Below are 18,450 nucleotides of genomic sequence, written 5' to 3' on the forward strand. Positions count from 1 at the left end.
TATGTGTGTATGTGTATCTGCATATATATGTGTGTATGTGTATCTGCATATATATGTGTGTATGTGTATCTGCATATATATGTGTGTATGTGTATCTGCATATATGTGTGTATGTGTATCTGCATATATATGTGTGTGTGTGTATCTGCATATATATGTGTGTATGTGTATCTGCATATATATGTGTGTGTGTGTATCTGCATATATATGTGTGTATGTGTATCTGCATATATATGTGTGTATGTGTATCTGCATATATATGTGTGTATGTGTATCTGCATATATATGTGTGTATGTGTATCTGCATATATATGTGTGTATGTGTATCTGCATATATATGTGTGTATGTGTATCTGCATATATATGTGTGTGTGTGTATCTGCATATATATGTGTGTGTGTGTATCTGCATATATATGTGTGTGTGTGTGTATCTGCATATATATGTGTGTGTGTATCTGCATATATATGTGTGTGTGTATCTGCATATATATGTGTGTGTGTATCTGCATATATGTGTGTGTGTATCTGCATATATGTGTGTGTGTATCTGCATATATGTGTGTGTGTATCTGCATATACATGTGTGTGTATGTATCTGCATATATATGTGTGTGTATGTGTATCTGCATATATATGTGTGTGTATGTGTATCTGCATATATATGTGTGTGTATGTGTATCTGCATATATATGTGTGTGTATGTGTATCTGCATATATATGTGTGTGTATGTGTATCTGCATATATATGTGTGTGTATGTGTATCTGCATATATATGTGTGTGTATGTGTATCTGCATATATATGTGTGTGTATGTGTATCTGCATATATATGTGTGTGTATGTGTATCTGCATATATGTGTGTGTGTGTATGTGCATGTGCAACTACTTTAACAGAATACTACAGGTATTATATAATGTCACATGTGATTGCAATAATGTGTGCTGACTGCACAGTAGATAGAAGTGCTTTTCTCCTTCAAATTAAAGGAAGTCAGATTTAGTTTTGTGTGATGATCTTCTGATTGTCCTGATTTCAGATGAATTATTGATCCCACCCCAGGACACAAGTACAGACCTCACGGACGTCATGGAGCAAATCAATAATTCTTTCCCGGCTTGCAGCCGTAAGTATGTTGATGGCTGGGTTCTATTTATTACACTTGATTTGTGGTTCTATTACCATTTTTCATGTAGATGTTAGAAATGACGTCAAGTGCTAAAATCCTCGTAACCATGATATGTTCCATATTGATGACTGACTGCATCTGCCCTCGCTAGTTGCAGAAACTGTCATTTCATCAGGGAAGTGTAGGCAGTTGCTTGCAGTCATTATTAAGCCAGGGTTTAGTGTACTCTTCGAACCACAGCACATTTTTATAGAGTACCCAACTGTGTGGTTTCTTCCAGATGCACTACACCTGAACATAACTAAGGGGAAACAATTTGAGGCATAGCTCTCCATCAGATGGAGGGAAGGCTGAATGCTAATGTGTCCAATTAAAGGTTGCAAAATTGCACTACTGGTGCTGAATTGTTAACTGTACATCTAAAGTAATCTGAACCCACTTAGAGAGGCCTTCAAATTAATCATGTCAGGTCAGCTGAGTTATTATTTTAAATCAAAAATTCATAGAACACAGGTTGTATGTGTCATGGAGGAATTTATTCATGAGCAACTGAGTGCCACTGAAATCCCAAATCTAACATAATTAGTTCAGTCCTTGATCATCTGCCACTGGTGTGAGTTGGGAGCTGTTAAGCACAGCCATATGTTGCTGATTAATTAGGTAGGAGCATTCTGCATTTTCGGCAGATCTAAACAGACATACTTCTCTATTTAGAAGTTACACAGTAGCCAAAGATCGCAACGTATAGACAGATAGTGGATCTCGCTGACGTCACTGAACTTTGTTTTAAGAACATAAAAAATAGGAGCAGGAGTAGGCCATACCGCCCCTCGAGCCTGCTTCGCCATTCAAGAAGATCATGGCTGACCTTCTACCTCAACTCCATTTTCCCGCTCTATCCCCATATCCCTTGATTCCCTTAGTGTCCAAACGTCTATTGATCTCAGTCGTGACTATACTTATCGACTGAGCATCCACAGCCCTCTGGGGTGGAGAATTCCAAAGCTTCACAACCCTCTCAGTGAAGAAATTTTTCCTCATCTCGGTCCAAGAGGGCCGACTCCTTATCCCGAGACTATGTCCCCTAGTTCTAGACAATTCAGCGAGGGGAAGCAGCCTCTCAGCATCTACCCTGTCAAGCCCTTGTTTTGCTTTTTAGTTTCTTCCCTTCAAATTTAATTTAACTTTTTTAAAATTCTAGTTTGCTTTGGACTTAGTTTTTTTTCCCCTAAAGCTGAATTTTCACTTTGGTTTTCTCAATCCCCCGCGCAGGCACCAGTAAAAGGAGTCTCTGTTAGCTGCTGCATTGTCAGCTTAGTCATTTTAACAGTTGTTTTGCCAGCTTTTAAGTGACCTTCAGAAGTAATCTGTGGTCAGTGCTGGGTTCTATTTGAAGATAGAACACAGGGAATTAGAAATGTGTGATGAGTCAAGAAAGCTGTTTTAAATGTCTTTTACTATTTTTAATCTGTTATTTTTGTTTCCTCCCCCTGGTTTGTCACTGTTAGTGATATCGAACTCTATTCAGCAATATTTCTCCCTGCTATCCAAAGATGAAAAGTTTTTGTCAGGCATGAAATTTAAATAAAAATTAGGACAAAGTTTTGATAGAGGTTTTTATTTTTATGAGCAAGATGTAGACTATTTGTCTGTCTTCATAAATCTTACAAACATACTTCTATTCTAAACAGAAGTGCCTCCATCCACTATTAGTGGCAGGACCTTCACCAGCCTCATTCCTACTCTTTGGAACTCCTTCCCTAAACCCCTCTGCCTCTCTTCCTTCCCTCACCACCTTCTAAAAATGTATCTCTTATCCTAAGCTTTCAGACACCTCTCCTTCTTGCCCAGTTGGAATGTTTTTCTATGTTAAAGGTGCTTTAGCAATGCAAGTTGTTTTTATGCATTTTCACTTCTAATCTACCAGTCCCATACCGAGACCAATCTCCATGAAAACTGCAGTTTTGTTCCTTACATCCAGCTATGTTTGACCCTTAACCCTATTGGTGCCAATTTTCCCCAATCCCATACAGTTTCTCTGTAGCATACGTTCTCACCTGCAATAAATTGTTTGTCCAAATTGTTTTTAACTGAACATCAAGAAATGTATGACATTTTGTTGTAATAATCTTTACCTCAACCAGAAAATACCTGACAAATTATTTCAAGGAAACACTGTGTAAATAAAGATATTTTTTAGCATAACTGTGCAGTGAGGACTCACTATTGCATTCTGCCTGCTGCTTCCAGTTGATCTTACTGCCACCAACCTAGTTATAGGAACAGGAGTAGGCCATTAAGCCTCTCGAGCCTGTTCCGCCATTCAGTCAGATTATGGTTGATCTGTACCTCAACTCCATTTACCCGCCTTTGCTTCATGTCCCTTAATACCCTTACCCAACAAAAATCTATCGATCTCAGTCTTGAAAGCTCCGCCTTGTGGGGGAGAGAGTTCTACATTTCCAACACACATTGTGTGAAAAGGTGCTTCCTGACTTCGGTCTTGAATGGCCTAGCTGTAATTTTAAGATAATGCCCCGCCCTTGTTCTGGATTTCACACCAGAGGAAATAATTTCTCTTTATCTGCCCCATCGAATCTCTATCATTTTAAAGACCTTGATTAGATGACCCCTCATCCTTCTAAACTCAAGGGAATACAAGCCAAGTTTATTCAACCTGTCTTCATAATTTAACCCTTTAAGCCCTGGTATAATTCTGCTGAATATGTGCTGTCTTCCCCCCAATGCCAATATATCCTCCCTGAGGTGCGGTGTCCAAAACTGAATGCAGTACTCCAGATGGGGTCTGACCAAGGCTCAGTACAACTTAAGTATAACTTCCTCACTTCTAAGTTCCAACTGCCTTGACATAAAGGCCAACATTCCATTAGCCCTATTGTTTACATTTTGTACATGTACACTAGTTTTGTGATTTGTGCACATGGACACCCAAACCGCTTTGCTCATCCATAGGTCCTAGTCTCTCCCAATTAAGAAAATATTCCGATTTGTCTTTCTAAGATCCACTTCCCCACATTGAACTCCATCTGCCGTAGATTTGTCCACTCACTTAATCTGTCTGTGTTCTTTTGTAACTTCCTGCTCCCATCTACACAACTTACTGTGCAGTCTAACTTAGTGTCATTTGCAAACTTGGATATAAAACTCTCTATTCCTTCGTCCAAATCATTGATATATAAATATAACTTAAAAGGTTGGCAGTAATCAAAGGAGAAAGGTCACCCGGTCCAGATGGGATGCATCTTAGTAAGGGAAGTAAGGGTAGAAATTGCTGGCCACAATCTTCCAATCCTCCTTAGATATGGGGGCGGTGCCAGAGGACTGGAGGATTGTAAATGTTACACCCCTGATCAAAAAAGGGGAGAGGGTTAAAACCGGCAATTATAGGCCAAACAGCCTAACGTCGGTGGTGGGGAAACTCTTAGAAACAATAATCCAGGACAAAATTAATTGGCACCTGGAAAAGTGTGGACTAATAAATGAAAGTCAGCATGGATTTGTTAAAGGAAAATCATGATTGACTAATTTGATTGAGTTCTTTGATGAAGAACAGAGAGGGTAGATGAGAATAGTGCGTGATGTTGTGTATATAGGCTTTTGAAAGGCATTTGATAAAGTACCACATAATAGACATGTTAACTAAATTAAAGCCTGTGGGATTAAAGGAAAAGTGGAAGCTTGGATACAAAATTGGCTAAGGGACAGAAAGCAGAAAGTAGCAGCGAGCAGTTGTTTTCCAGGCTGGAGGGAAGTATACAGTGGTGTTCCCCAGGGTTAAGACCATTGCTGTTTTTGATATATATTAATGACCTGGATTTTGGTATAGAGGGTATAATTTCAAAGTTTGCAGATGACACGAAACTTAGGAATGTAGTAAACAATGTGGAGGACAGTAACAGACTTCAGGAGGACATAGACAGACTGGTAAAATGGGCAGACACATGGCAGATGACATTTAACAGAGAAGTGGGAAGTGATACATTTTGGTAGGAACATAGGAACAGGAGTGGGCCATTCAGCCCCTTGTGCCTGCTCCGCCATTTGATAAGATCATGGCTGATCTATGATCTAACTCCATATACCTGCCTTTGGCCCATATCCCTTAATACCTTTGGTTGGCAAAAAGCTATCTATCTCACATTTAAATTTAGCAATTGAGCTAGTATCAATTGCCGTTTGCGGAAGGGAGTTCCAAACTTCTACCACCCTTTGTGTGTAGAAATATTTTCTAATCTCACTCCTGAAAGGTCTGGCTCTAATTTTTAGACTGTGCCCCCGACTCCTAAAATCCCCAACCAGTGGAAATAGTTTCTCTCTATCCACCCTATCCGTTCCCCTTAATATCTTATAAACTTCGATCAGATTACCGCTTAACGTTATAAAATCGAGAGAATACAACCCCAATTTGTGTAATCTCTCCTCGTAACTTAATCCTTGAAATCCGGGTATCATCCTAGTAAACCTACGCTGCACTCCCTCCAAGGCCAATATGTCCTTCCGAAGGTGCAGTGCCCAGAACTGCTCACAGTACTCCAGGTGCGGTCTAACCAGACTTTTGTACAGCCGCAGCATAACTTCTGCCCCCTTGTACTCCAGTCCTCGAGATATAAAGGCCAGCATTCCATTAGCCTTATTGATTATTTTCTGCACCTGTTCATGACACTTCAATGATCTATGTACCTGAACCCTTAAGTCCCTTTGGACATCCACTGTTTTTAACTTTTTACCATTTAGAAAGTACCCTTTTTTGATCCAAAGTGGATGACCTCACATTTGTCGACATTGAATTCCATCTGCCACAGTTTTGCCCATTCACCGAATCTATCAATATCCCTTTGTAATTTTATGTTTCCATCTACACTGCTTACAATGCCACCAATCTTTGTAAACAATTTTACAACACCAAGTTATAGTCCAGCAATTTTATTTTAAATTCACAAGCTTTCGGAGGCTTCCTCCTTCGTCAGGTTCACATCGTTCACCTGACGAAGGAGGAAGCCTCCGAAAGCTTGTGAATTTAAAATAAAATTGCTGGACTATAACTTGGTGTTGTAAAATTGTTTACAATTGTCAACCCCAGTCCATCACCGGCATCTCCACATCATGACCAATCTTTGTGTCATTGGCAAACTTAGATATGAGACTTTCTATGCCTTCATCTAAGTCATTAATAAATATTGTGAATAACTGAGGCCCCAAGACAGATCCCTGCGGGACTCCAATAGTCACATCCTGCCAATGTGAATACTTACCCATTAACTCTACTCTCTGTCACCTTTCGCTCAGCCAACTTCCTAACCAAGTCCGTACTTTTCCCTCGGTTCCATGGGCTTCTAACTTAGCTAACAGTCTCTTATGTGGGACCTTATCAAATGCCTTCTGGAAGTCCATATAAATAACATCCATTGACATTCCCCTGTCCACTACTTTAGTCACTTCTTCAAAAAATTCGATCAGCTTTGTCAGGCATGACCTACCTTTCACAAATCCATGCTGGCTCTCTCTGATTAACTGAAAATTCTCGAGGTGTTCAGTCACCCTATCCTTAATTATAGACTCCAGCAATTTCCCCACAACAGATGTTAGGCTAACTGGTCTAGAATTCCCCGGTTTCCCTCCCTCTCCTTTCTTAAAAAGCGGAGTGACATGCAATTTTCCAATCTAGAGGGACAGTTCCTGAATCTAGAGAACTTTGAAAGATTATAGTTAGGGCATCTGCAATCTGCTCACCTACTTCCTTTAAAACCCTGGGATGGAAACCATCTGGTCCTGGGGATTTGTCACTCTTTAGTGCGATTATTTTCTTCATTACTGTTGCTTTATTTATGTTAATTTCATCGAGTCCCTGTCCCCGATTCAATATTAGTTTTCTTGGGATTTCCGGCATGTTATCCTCTTTTTCTACTGTAAATACTGACGCAAAGTAATTATTCAACATGTCCGCCATTTCCCCATTGTCAATGACAATATCCCCACTTTCAGTTTTAAGGGGCCAACACTGCTCCTGACCACCCTCTTTTTCCTAATATAACTATAAAAGTTCTTCCTATTGGTTTTGATATCCCTTGCAAGTTTCTTTTCATACTCTCTTTTTGTAGCCCTGACTATCTGTTCTGTGACCCTTTGTTGATCTTTGTATCTTTCCCATTCACCAGGATCTGTGCCATTTTTTGCCTTTTTGTATGCCCTTTCCTTATGTCTTATACTGTCCCTTACCTCTTTAGTTGTCCATGGCTGTTTTTTTTGGCAAGTAGAGTTCTTGCCCCTCAGGGGTATAAACCGGTTCTGTATCTCATTAAATGTTTCTTTAAACATTTCCCACTGATCATCAGTCGTTTTATCCATTAACAGATTTGCCCAGTTTATTGTGGACAGTCCATTGAAGTCGGCCTTACCCAAGTCTAGAATCTTAGCAGCTGATTCACTTTTTTCCCTTTCAAACAGTACATTGAACTCGATCATGTTATGATCACTATTGGATAGATGTTCACGCACAGTTCAGCTGTTAACTGAATCTGGTTCATTACTCATTACTAAATTTAGTATGGCTTGCCCCCTTGTTGCCTCTAGGACATACTGCTGTGGAAAACTATCCCGGACACACTCAAGAAATTCACTACCTTTCTGACAGTTGCTAGTCTGCTTTCCCCAATCTATGTGAAGGTTAAAGTCCCCCATTAAGACCACTATGCCTTTGTTACATGCTTGTCTAATCTCTGCATTTATACAGTCTAGCACTTCAGAGCTGCTGCCAGGGGTCCTATACACAACTCCCACTATAGTCTTAGATCCTTTCCTGTTTCTCAATTCAACCCATAACGTCCGTGTTGGCTGCTTACCTCTCGTTATATCCTCCTTTATCATTGAATTGATTTCATCTCTAATCACTAAGGCTACTCCTCCCCCTCTTCCATTTTCCCTATCTCTCCTGTTGACCTTATAACCTGGTATATTTAGTTCCCAATCCTGACCATCCTGCAGCCATATCTCAGTAATAGCTATCATGTCATACCCTCCAATTTGAATTTGAACCTGTAGTTCATTTAATTTATTCTTTATACTCCGTGCATTTGTATATAGAACTCTTCGTTGGGCCACACACCCTAGCCTGTCCTTCAGCTTTGATGCTGGGTTAATCGCTTTACGCCTTCTAATTTTCACTTTATCTGTAGTGTCTAAAGTACACTTTCTTTCTGCTGCTCTACGCTTTTCCCTTTCACTTGTTCTTGAACAACTGTTTGTACTATTTGTATTGTAAATTTCCCCTGGGTCTTCCCCTCTCTTGTTGCTCTCAACTTTACTCCCTTCTGACTCCCCGCTAAGGTTCCCATCCCCCTGCCACTCTAGTTTAAACCTTTCCCAACAGCACTAGCAAACACCCCCGTGAGGACATTGGTCCCGGTCCTGCTTGGGTGTAACCCGTCTCGCTTGTACAGGTCCCACCTTCCCCAGAACCGGTCCCCATGTCCCAGGCATCTAAATCCCTCCCTCCTGCACCATCCCTGCAGCCACGCATTCAAATGAGAAGAATGAGAAGAGGCAATATAAACTAAATGGTACAATTTTAAAGGGGGTACAGGAACAGAAGAACCCGGGGATGCACATACACAAATCTTTGAAGGTGGCAGGACAAGTTGAGAAGGCAGTTAAAAAAGTATATGGGATCCTAGGCTTTATTAATAGAGTTATAGCATACAAAAGCAAGGAAGTTATGCTAAACCTTTATAAAACACTGGTTAGGCCTCAGCTGGACTATTGTGTTCAATTCTTGGCACCACACTTCAGGAAGGATGTCATGGCCTTAGCGAGGGCTGCAGAGGAGATTTACTGGACTGGTACCAGGGATGAGGAACTTCAGTTATGTGGAGAGACTGGAGAACATAAGAAATAGGAGCAGGAGTAGGCCAATCGGCCCTTCGAGCCTGCTCCGCCATTTAATAAGATCATGGCTGATCTGATCCTAACCTCAAATCTATATTCATGTCCACTTTCCTGCCCGCTCCCCGTAACCCCTAATTCCCTTCACTTCTAGGAAACTGTCTATTTCTGCTTTGAATTTGTTCAATGATGTAGCTTCCACAGCTTCCTGGGGCAGCAAATTCCACAGACCCACCACCCTCTGAGTGAAGAAGTTTCCCCCCATCTCAGTTTTGAAGGAGCAGCCCCTTATTCTAAGATTATGCCCCCTAGTTCTAGTTTCACCCATCCTTGGGAACATCCTCACCGCATCCACCCGATCAAGCCCCTTCACAATCTTATATGTTTCAATAAGATAGCCTCTCATTCTTCTGAACTCCAATGAGTAGAGTCCCAATCTACTCAACCTCTCCTCATATGTCTGCCCCCTCATCCCCGGGATTAACCGAGTGAACCTTCTTTGTACTGCCTCGAGAGCAAGTATGTCTTTTCTTAAGTATGGAGACCAAAACTGTATGCAGTATTCCAGGTGCGGTCTCACCAATACCTTATATAACTGCAGCAATACCTCCCTGTTTTTATATTCTATCCCCCTAGCGATAAACGCCAACATTCCGTTGGCCTTCTTGATCACCTGATGCACCTGCAAACTAACTTTTTGATTTTCTTGCACGAGGACCCCCAGATCCCTTTGTACTGCAGTACTTTCCAGTCTCTTGCCATCAAGAAAATAACTTGCTCTCTGGTTTTTCCTGCCAAAGTGCATAACCTCACATTTTCCAATATTGTATTTCATCTGCCAAATCTCCGCCCACTCACCCAGCCTGTCTATATCCCCCTGCAGGTTTTTTATGTCCTCACTCTCTACTTTCCCTCCCATCTTTGTATCATCTGCAAACTTCGATATGTTGCACTCGGAGAAGCTGGGGTTGTTCTTCTTCGAGCAGAGAAGGTTAAGAGGAGATTTGATGGAGGTAGTCAAAATCAAGAATGGTTTTGATAGAGTAAATAAGGAGAAACTGTTTCCAGTGGCAAAAGAGTCTGTAACCAGAGGACACAGATTTCAGGTGATTGGCAAAAGAACCATGAGGAAACATTTTTTTTTTACACAGAGAGTTGCTATGATCTGGAATACACTGCTTGAAAGGGTAGTGAAAGCAGATTCAATAGTAACTTTCAAAGAGAATTGGATAAATACTTGAAGGGAAAAAAATTACAGGGCTATGGGGAGCAGGGGAGTGGGACTAATTGGATAGCTCTTTCAAAGACCCGGCACAGGCACGATGGGCCAAATGGCCTCCTTCTGTGCTGTAACACACACTGTGCTATGGTGAAAAGCTGAAACCCTAGTACAGATCCCTGGGGAACACCACTTGTCACATCCTGCCGATTAAAGAACGTTCCCTTGATCCATGCTCTCTGTCTCTTACCTCCTAATCAATTACCAACCCATGTCACAAGTCAGTTCTAGTGGTATCATTCTGGAAATCATGCCCATTTTACTCTGCCTCCGGCTGATTATTGCTGCATGATCCTGCCTGGCCTCTCTTGATTCTCCCTGGAATGGCTGCTACCACTGGCAGGAGGGTATCATTACAGCATGATAAGTTTACATAGGCAGTCCACATACAAATGTGGACATTGGAATTTATAATGAAAATACAATAATAAGGACAGATTGTATGACTTTAAAATAGAGATTGAATTACACCTGTGTGTCCTGGGTCAATTGCTTACCAATTAGAAATGTGAAGGCAAGGCAAGTAAAGTTTTAGCCAGGTAACATTAAATTGGGACTTGAGGGAAACCACGTTTTTGGGGTGAGAAGGGAAGAAGGACAAGCTGTGCTTCGATTTTGATTAGGAGGCCCTGAGAAAATTCAAATGACAATCTGATCAAATCGGAAAACTTTGTACTAGAATCAAGGTTATTCAAAGTGTGAAAATTTAATTGAAGTTAGGAGTTTCCATCTGTGAAAAGCTGTTCAGTTAATGGAAGTTGCAGTGTGTAAAGACTCCCTTTTATTTTGATCAAGGATCATCACGCCTGATTTTGTATGTCTGTTACTCAAAAGTTGGCATCATATATCACAAACCAAAGTATCACAGTTGAGCTAGACTTTACAGAGTAAGTAGAATTAGACTTCAGACTGGATTACTCCTGAACCCCTTCCTGAAGACTGTGGTGAAGCTGCATCCTATATAAACTAGTGCTAGAAACCAGCGGTGAAATTTAGAACATAGTATCGAGCACCAAAAATGTCAACTCCCAACCTGACATCAATGCTCCCCATTCATTCAGAATCAGAAAGACAATGTCAAAATGAATTACAGTTCTTTGTAATTCTTCGATTTTAAAAAGGGCCCTGATGGTCTTTCACTTTACAAGTTATTTAAACCACTGTTTCTAATATCTGTGTTTTTCCTTCCTCCACCCAATCACAGCAAGTTTTGCTACAAGACAACAGGTAAGAGTCTTTGAATGTGATACATAGAATCTATAGCACAGAAACAGGCCATTCAGCCCAACAGGTCCATGCTCGCATTTATGCTCCACACGAGCCTCCTCCCTCCCTTCTTCATCTAACCCGATCAGCATATCCTTCTATTCCTTTCTCCCCCATGTGTTTATCTACCTTCCCCTTAAACGTATCTATGCTAGTCGCCTCAACTACTCCTTGTGGTAGCAAGTTCCACATTCTAACTACTCGCAGGGTAAAGAAGTTTCTCCTGAATTCCCTATTGAATTTATTAGTGACTATCTTATTTTTATGGCCCTAGTTCTGGTGTCCCACAGGGATCTGTGTTGGGGCCTCAACTATTCACTATGTTTCTTAACAACTTAGATGACAGGATAGAGAGCTCCATATCCAAATTTGCCGACGACACAAAGATAGGCAGCATTGTAAGCAGTGTAGATAGAAGCATAAAATTACAGAATGACATTAATAGATTAGGTGAATGGGCAAAACTGTGGCAAATGGGTTTCAATGTAGGCAAGTGTGAGGTCATCCACTTTGGACCTAAAAAGGATAGATCAGAGTACTTTCTAAATGATGAAAAGCTCGAAACAGTGGAGGTCCAAAGAGACTTAGGGGCCCATGTACATAGGTCATTAAAATTACTTGATTGGCACCAGATCCACCACCTTAAACATCCACTCCCTCCACCAGCTGCATTGTGTACCATCTACAAGGTGCACTGCAGCAAATCGCCAAGGCTTCTTCGACAGTATCTCCCAAACCCATGACCTCTACCACCTAAAAGGACAAGGGCAGCAGGCGCATGGGAACACCACCAACGTTCCCCTCCAAGTCAGACACCGTTCTGACTTGGAAATAAATCGCCGTTCCTTCATCGCTGCTGGGTCAAAATCCTGGAACTCCCTTCCTCACAGAACTGTGGGAGAACCTTCACCACAGAGACTGCAGCAGTTCAAGAAGGCGGCTCACCACCACCTTCTCAAGGGCAATTAGGGATGGGCAATAAATGCTGGCCTCACCAGCGACGCCCACATCCCATGAACAAATTTTTTTTTAAATGTCATGGACAGCTACGGAAAATAATCAGAAAAGCTAATGGAATGCTGGCCTTTGTATCTAGGGTACTAGAATACAAGAACATACGAAATAGGAGCAGGAGTAGGCCATCCGGCCCCTCGAGCCTGCTCCGCCATTCAACAAGATCATGGCTGATCTTCTACCTCAACGCCATTTTCCTGCACCATTCCCATATCCCTTGATGTCTTTAATATCTAGAAATCTATCGATCTCTGTTTTGAATGTACTCAATGACTGAGCCTCCACAGCCCTCTGGGGTAGAGAATTACAAAGATTCACCACCCTCTGAGTGAAGAAATTTCTCCTCATCTCAGTCCTAAATGGCCTACCCTTTATTCTGAGACTGTGACCCCTAGTTCTGGACTCCCCAGCCAGGCGAAACATCCTCCCTGAATCTACCCTGTCGAGCCCTGTAAGAATTTTGTATGTTTCAATGAGACCAGCTCTCATTGTTCTAAACTCTAGAGACTACAGGCCTAGTCTACTCAATCTCTCCTCATACGACAATCCCGCCGTCCCAGGAATCAGTCTGGTGAACCTTCATTGCACTCCCTCTATGGCAAGTATATCCTTTCTTAGGTAAGGAGACCAAAATTGTACACAATATTCCAGGTGCGGTCTCACCAAGGCCCTATATAATTGCAGTAAGACCTCTTTACTCCTGTACTCAAATCCTCTTGTAATAAAGGCCAACACACCATTTGCTTTCCTAATTGCTTGCTGCACCTGCATGTTAGCTTTCAGTGACTCATGTACAAGGACACCCAGGTCCCTTTGAACATCAACATTTCCCAATCTCTCACTATTTAAAAAATACTCTGCATTTCTGTTTTTCCTACCAAAGTGGATAACTTCACATTTTTCCACATTATATTCCATCTGCCATACAAGGGGGTGGAAATTATGCTACAGCAATACAAAGCTTTGGTTAGACCACATCTGGAGTACTGTGTTCAGTTCTGGGCACCGCGCCTTAGGAAGGATATATTGGCCTTGGAGGGAGTGCAGCGTCGATTTACTAGAATGATAACCTGGACTCCAAGGGTTAAATTATGAGGCGAGATTACACAAACTAGGGTTGTATTCCCTGGAATTTAGAAGATTAAGGGGTGATTTGATCAAAGTTTTCAAGATATTAAGGGGAGCTGATAGGGTAGATAGAAAGAAAATATTTTGGCTGGTTGGGGAGTCTAGGACTAGGGCAAATAGCCTAAAAATTAGAATCTGGACTTTCAGGAGTGAAGTTAGGAAAGGGTGGTAGAAGTTTGGAACTCTCTTCTGCAAATGGCAGTTGATGCTAGCTCAGTTGTTAATTTCAAATCTGAGATTGATCGATTTTTTTGTTAACCAAAGGTATTAAGGGATATGGGACTATGGAGTTAGGTCACAGATCAGCCATGATCTCATTGAATAGCGGAACAGGCTCGAGGGGCTAAATGGCCTACTCCAGTTCCTATGTTCCTCCTCTGCAAGTGGAAACATCTTCTCCACATCTACCCTATCAAACCCTTTCTTAATCTTAAAGACCTCTATCAGGTCACCCTCAGCCTTATCTTTTCTAGAGAAAAGAGCCCCAGCCTGTTCAATCTTTCCTGATAGGTGTAACCTCTCAGTTCTGATACCATCCTAGTGAATCTTTTTTGCACCTTCTCCAGTGCCTCTATTTCCTTTTCACAATATGGAGACCAGAACTGTTCACGGTATTCCAAGTATGTTCTAACCAAGGTTCTATACAAGTTTAACATAACTTCCCTGATTTTCAATTCTATTCCTCTAGAAATGAACCGCAGTGCTTTGTTTGCTTTTTTTTATGGCCTTATTAACCTGCGGCGCTACTTCTAGTGATTTGTGTATCTGTACCCCCCTGATCCCTCTGCTCCTCTACCCCATTTGGACTTTTATTTTCCAAGGAGTATGTGGCCTCCTTATTCTTCCTACCAATATGTATCACTTCACACTTGTCTATATTGAAATTCATTTGCCAATTACACGCCCATTCTACAAGTTTATTAATGTCTTCCTGTATTTTGTCGCAGTCCTCCTCAGTATCAACTATACCCCCAATTGGGTGTCATCCGCAAATTTTGAAATTGTACTTCTGATTCTCGAGTCCAAATCGTTTATGTAAATGGTGAACAACAGTGGTCCCAGCACCTATACTTGTGGAACGCCATTTCTCACCTTTTGCCAGTCTGAGTAACTACCTTTAACCTCTACTCTCTGTTGTTTTGTAGCCAGCTTGCTAACCATTCTGCTACTTGTCCCCTGACTCTACATGCTCTGACCTTAGTCATGAGTCTATAGTGCGGTACCTTATCGAAGGCCTTTTGAAAATTCAAATATATTACATCTACTTACATATAAGAAGTTAGATTTTTTTTTGTGTGGGGGTGGGGAGAGTAAGATGCTGTTGTTTGCCCAATCTCAGCTTGGTCACTGAGATGAGATTCCTTCACAGTAGGAAGAAGCAATTGGAAGACAAATCAGTGTAGTCATTCGTAGACACACCACTTTCTAGTTACTGAGTGGCATTAAAAGAAGCCAGGAGATAGGCCACTTTCTCTTCTCCCCCGACCCGCAAGCTATGATATTGGGAAAATTATTTGGGGTAGAGGGGGAGTTTTACAGCTAATGAGTACTGAAACAAGAATAAATTCACTACGAAAAATTGTAAACTATGTCCTGAAGTTTGATTGTGTTACATTTTTAAATTTATTCTTGAGATGTGGGTAATGCTGCCAAGGCATTGTTTATTGCCCATCCCTACTTGCCCAGAGGGCATTAAGCGTCAGTCACATAATGTGGGACTGGAGTCACATGTAAGCCAGACCAGGCAGTGGTGGCAGGTTCCCTTCCCTGAAGGACGTTGGTGAACTATTGGGTTTTTACAAATTATCAGATTTTCACATCTTGCCCTGGTGAGAATTGAATTCATGACCTCTGGGTTGTTACTCCAGTACCATAACCATTACACTACATACCCCTCTTAAATGAATGCTAACACCTGGTCTAACAATCATCTTTGTTCAGAAAAATGCATGGACTCCTAACCATTATATGCTAAATTCCCTCTATTTAAGAAAGTACTATCACAAACTTCAGGGCACACTTGCAAAAGGTAATTTTATTGCTGAATGTATATTCATGTTTGGTTGTAGTGTCTCATTAGGAGCTGAAATAATTGAGTGTGTTCTCTTCCATCTCACAGGTAATGATGTAGCAATGTGTTCCATGCAGCAGACATTTGCATTGAGACAACCATTTCCTGTAATGACCAACAGCAGTTGTGAATAATAAAGAAACTGAATGGAATCTTCAAAGAATGATCAATTCCACTAATCTGTCTCACTGAAGGAGCTCACGCCTGGAGACCCAAAGACCAGTAGTTTTAACTATTGTCTGTTCCTCTTTGCTTCTTTTACTATGCAATTGTAAAATAATGAAGAGTAAAATGTTGGAGTCTGAAAAATCTTGCCATTATTTGTATAAACATGCAGCATTTGGGGAGGGTGCTTTTTATTACTGGTGTGAGAGAGTATTGATGGGACATTCTCAAATCGTATGTGCATTTTACAATGTTTTAAAGAAAATGTCACTCTCACCAGTGCCACCCTCTTAGACAACAGAGTCTTACACTTGTGTCTCTGAATGTTGGCTATGTTTCTAAGAAAGTAGCTTATTTTTGGAGTTCTGCCAAAGTCTTGCAAATATGGGAGGAGAAAGTTTTCTCCTCTTCAGTGTGAATTTTAATGATCTGTGCCCAAGCAAATTTTATGAATAGGATAATTATTTTAATGTATTGTAACAAAGGAAAGCCATGACCACTTTTCTACCTCAGACTCTCCTTTCTTCAGTAATGAATTTTACACAATGCATTCCCTTGCATACAAAGCTTTCATTTCCATCAGACCAAATGGCAGAAGGGTCCAAGTATTTGGTCAGTAGTGACTTGGTGGTGTCTCCATTATTTTTTTTGTGCATCCTTTAAAAATTTAGTGAGGATCAGCCCAACTTCATATACATATGTTAACCTTCCCCCTTAATGATGTAATTACTGACCATTCAGTAGGCTGTACCACTACACTGTAAACTTCTCATCCTCCTAAGTTCAATAATTGACATAATATTTTAACATGTAATGGTACTGTGTTCTCTTCTAGGTATACAGACTATCTTAAATCCTGATCACACCTGACATCACTACATATTTCATTCAAAATAAAGTTCATTTATATAACAAAAAACAGAAAATCCTTTTGATTTTCCTCTGTGGCGCCTGCTGTTACTGTGTGTTGTTACTTTGTAACATTTTCAATGTTCTCTTGTGGGTAAGGTAAGGCTTATGGCTATTTTCAAACTAAAATCTGCACTGGTGTTAACATTATACTTCATGTAATTAATATTGTCCCTAACAGGATGAAGCCCTCAGACTTTGTGATAGCCATACCGGATATCAAGGAAGATCTCCATTGTCTTTTGCTCGTCAACAAGCTTTAAATCCTGGTAACAGAAGGATCTCAATCTCTTAGTATTTACTCACAATCCTATAAGTGACCTACTTCAGATGGCACGAAGCTACCATTTCACTCCATGAGCTATGGTTTTCCACAAACCAGGAGGTGATGTAAACAGTCTTCATAACTAAAGTAGCTTTAATAAATTAGGATCCAGCAATGGGGGAAGGGCTTCCAACAACGTTCACCTGAGGAAGGAGGAAGCCTCCGAAAGCTTGTGAATTTAAAATAAAATTGCTGGACTATAACTTGGTGTTGTAAAATTGTTTACAATTGTCAACCCCAGTCCATCACCGGCATCTCCACACTATGCCACACTGAGACTGCAGTAAGTGTCTCTACACCTTTATGATGTAGAGCAGGCTATCAATTTACAAGTGAGAATTTACAACAGCAATACCAAGAGGCTTTAGTTATAATCTGTCATCCTGCTGTGCCAAACTGATACTCTGTGAAGTGTGGCTTATGGGTGATTTCTGAATAGATTTATGTGAAATCACATTTAGCTAAACTGAACTGGGAAACAATTTTATAAGACAAAATTACATTGAATTGTAGAACAGTCTATTTCTCCTATCTGTGACTGTGATTTAAAATTAATTTGTAAAAAGCTCTAGAACATACCAGAGGCTTTTCAGGATACAAGGTGGGATCCAATCTCATATGCTTTCTATCCTTGTTATAACACGGACCTGGGCAGGTAAGCAATTTGTGCTATAGTATGGCATGTGACATGAGGATAAATCTGAGAAAACGTCACCAAAACTGAAAACACAGTAGGTGTGGGACTCGGATGATTTAGGCGTATATCAAAAACAAGCAGCATTTAAAGGCTGATAAATCGCTCAATCTAAATATAACTGGGGGAATAGGACATGTAATGTGTATATATACCAGTTTTAAGGTGGAGTATAGGAGCATTGTAGGGTAACGCTTAAAATCAGGCTGTGGAATAGTCGAATATTGATACTATCTTATGTTAATCCATTTTAAATATATTTAAATGGGGTGTATCTCAGCTAAAATATTCCATTCCCCTCCCTGGCCGCTATCTCAGGCAGAACTAGACTGTTGGAAATCTGAGCTGAGCTTCCGACCCCATATTCTCTCCATCACCAAGATTGCCTACTTACACCTCCGTACTACCACCCGTCTCCGCCCCGCCTCAGCTCAACTGCTGCTGAAACCCTCGTCCATGCCTTTGTTACTTCGAGACTCGACTATTCCAAAGCTCTCCTGGTAGGCATCCCACCTTGCAACCGCCGTAAACTTGAGCTCATCCAAAACTCTGCTCTCCATATCCTATCTC

General features: G+C 40.9%; 1 protein-coding gene across 1 annotated transcript in view; it reads left to right on the forward strand.

Annotated features, from left to right (window-relative positions):
* utrn (utrophin) overlaps positions 1-17,389 on the forward strand; it is a 664,298-nt gene extending 646,909 nt beyond the window's left edge. The window contains exons 76-78 of the mRNA XM_067989572.1: positions 1,041-1,131; positions 11,513-11,535; positions 15,836-17,389. Of these exons, the coding sequence (XP_067845673.1) occupies positions 1,041-1,131; positions 11,513-11,535; positions 15,836-15,921 (200 nt within the window). The 3' untranslated portion in view covers positions 15,922-17,389. The remainder of the gene's footprint in view (positions 1-1,040; positions 1,132-11,512; positions 11,536-15,835) is intronic.
* Positions 17,390-18,450: the final 1,061 nt, after the last annotated feature.

Source organism: Heptranchias perlo, chromosome 8, assembly GCF_035084215.1.
Source record: "Heptranchias perlo isolate sHepPer1 chromosome 8, sHepPer1.hap1, whole genome shotgun sequence".
In the NCBI taxonomy this organism is placed as follows: Eukaryota; Metazoa; Chordata; class Chondrichthyes; order Hexanchiformes; family Hexanchidae; genus Heptranchias; species Heptranchias perlo.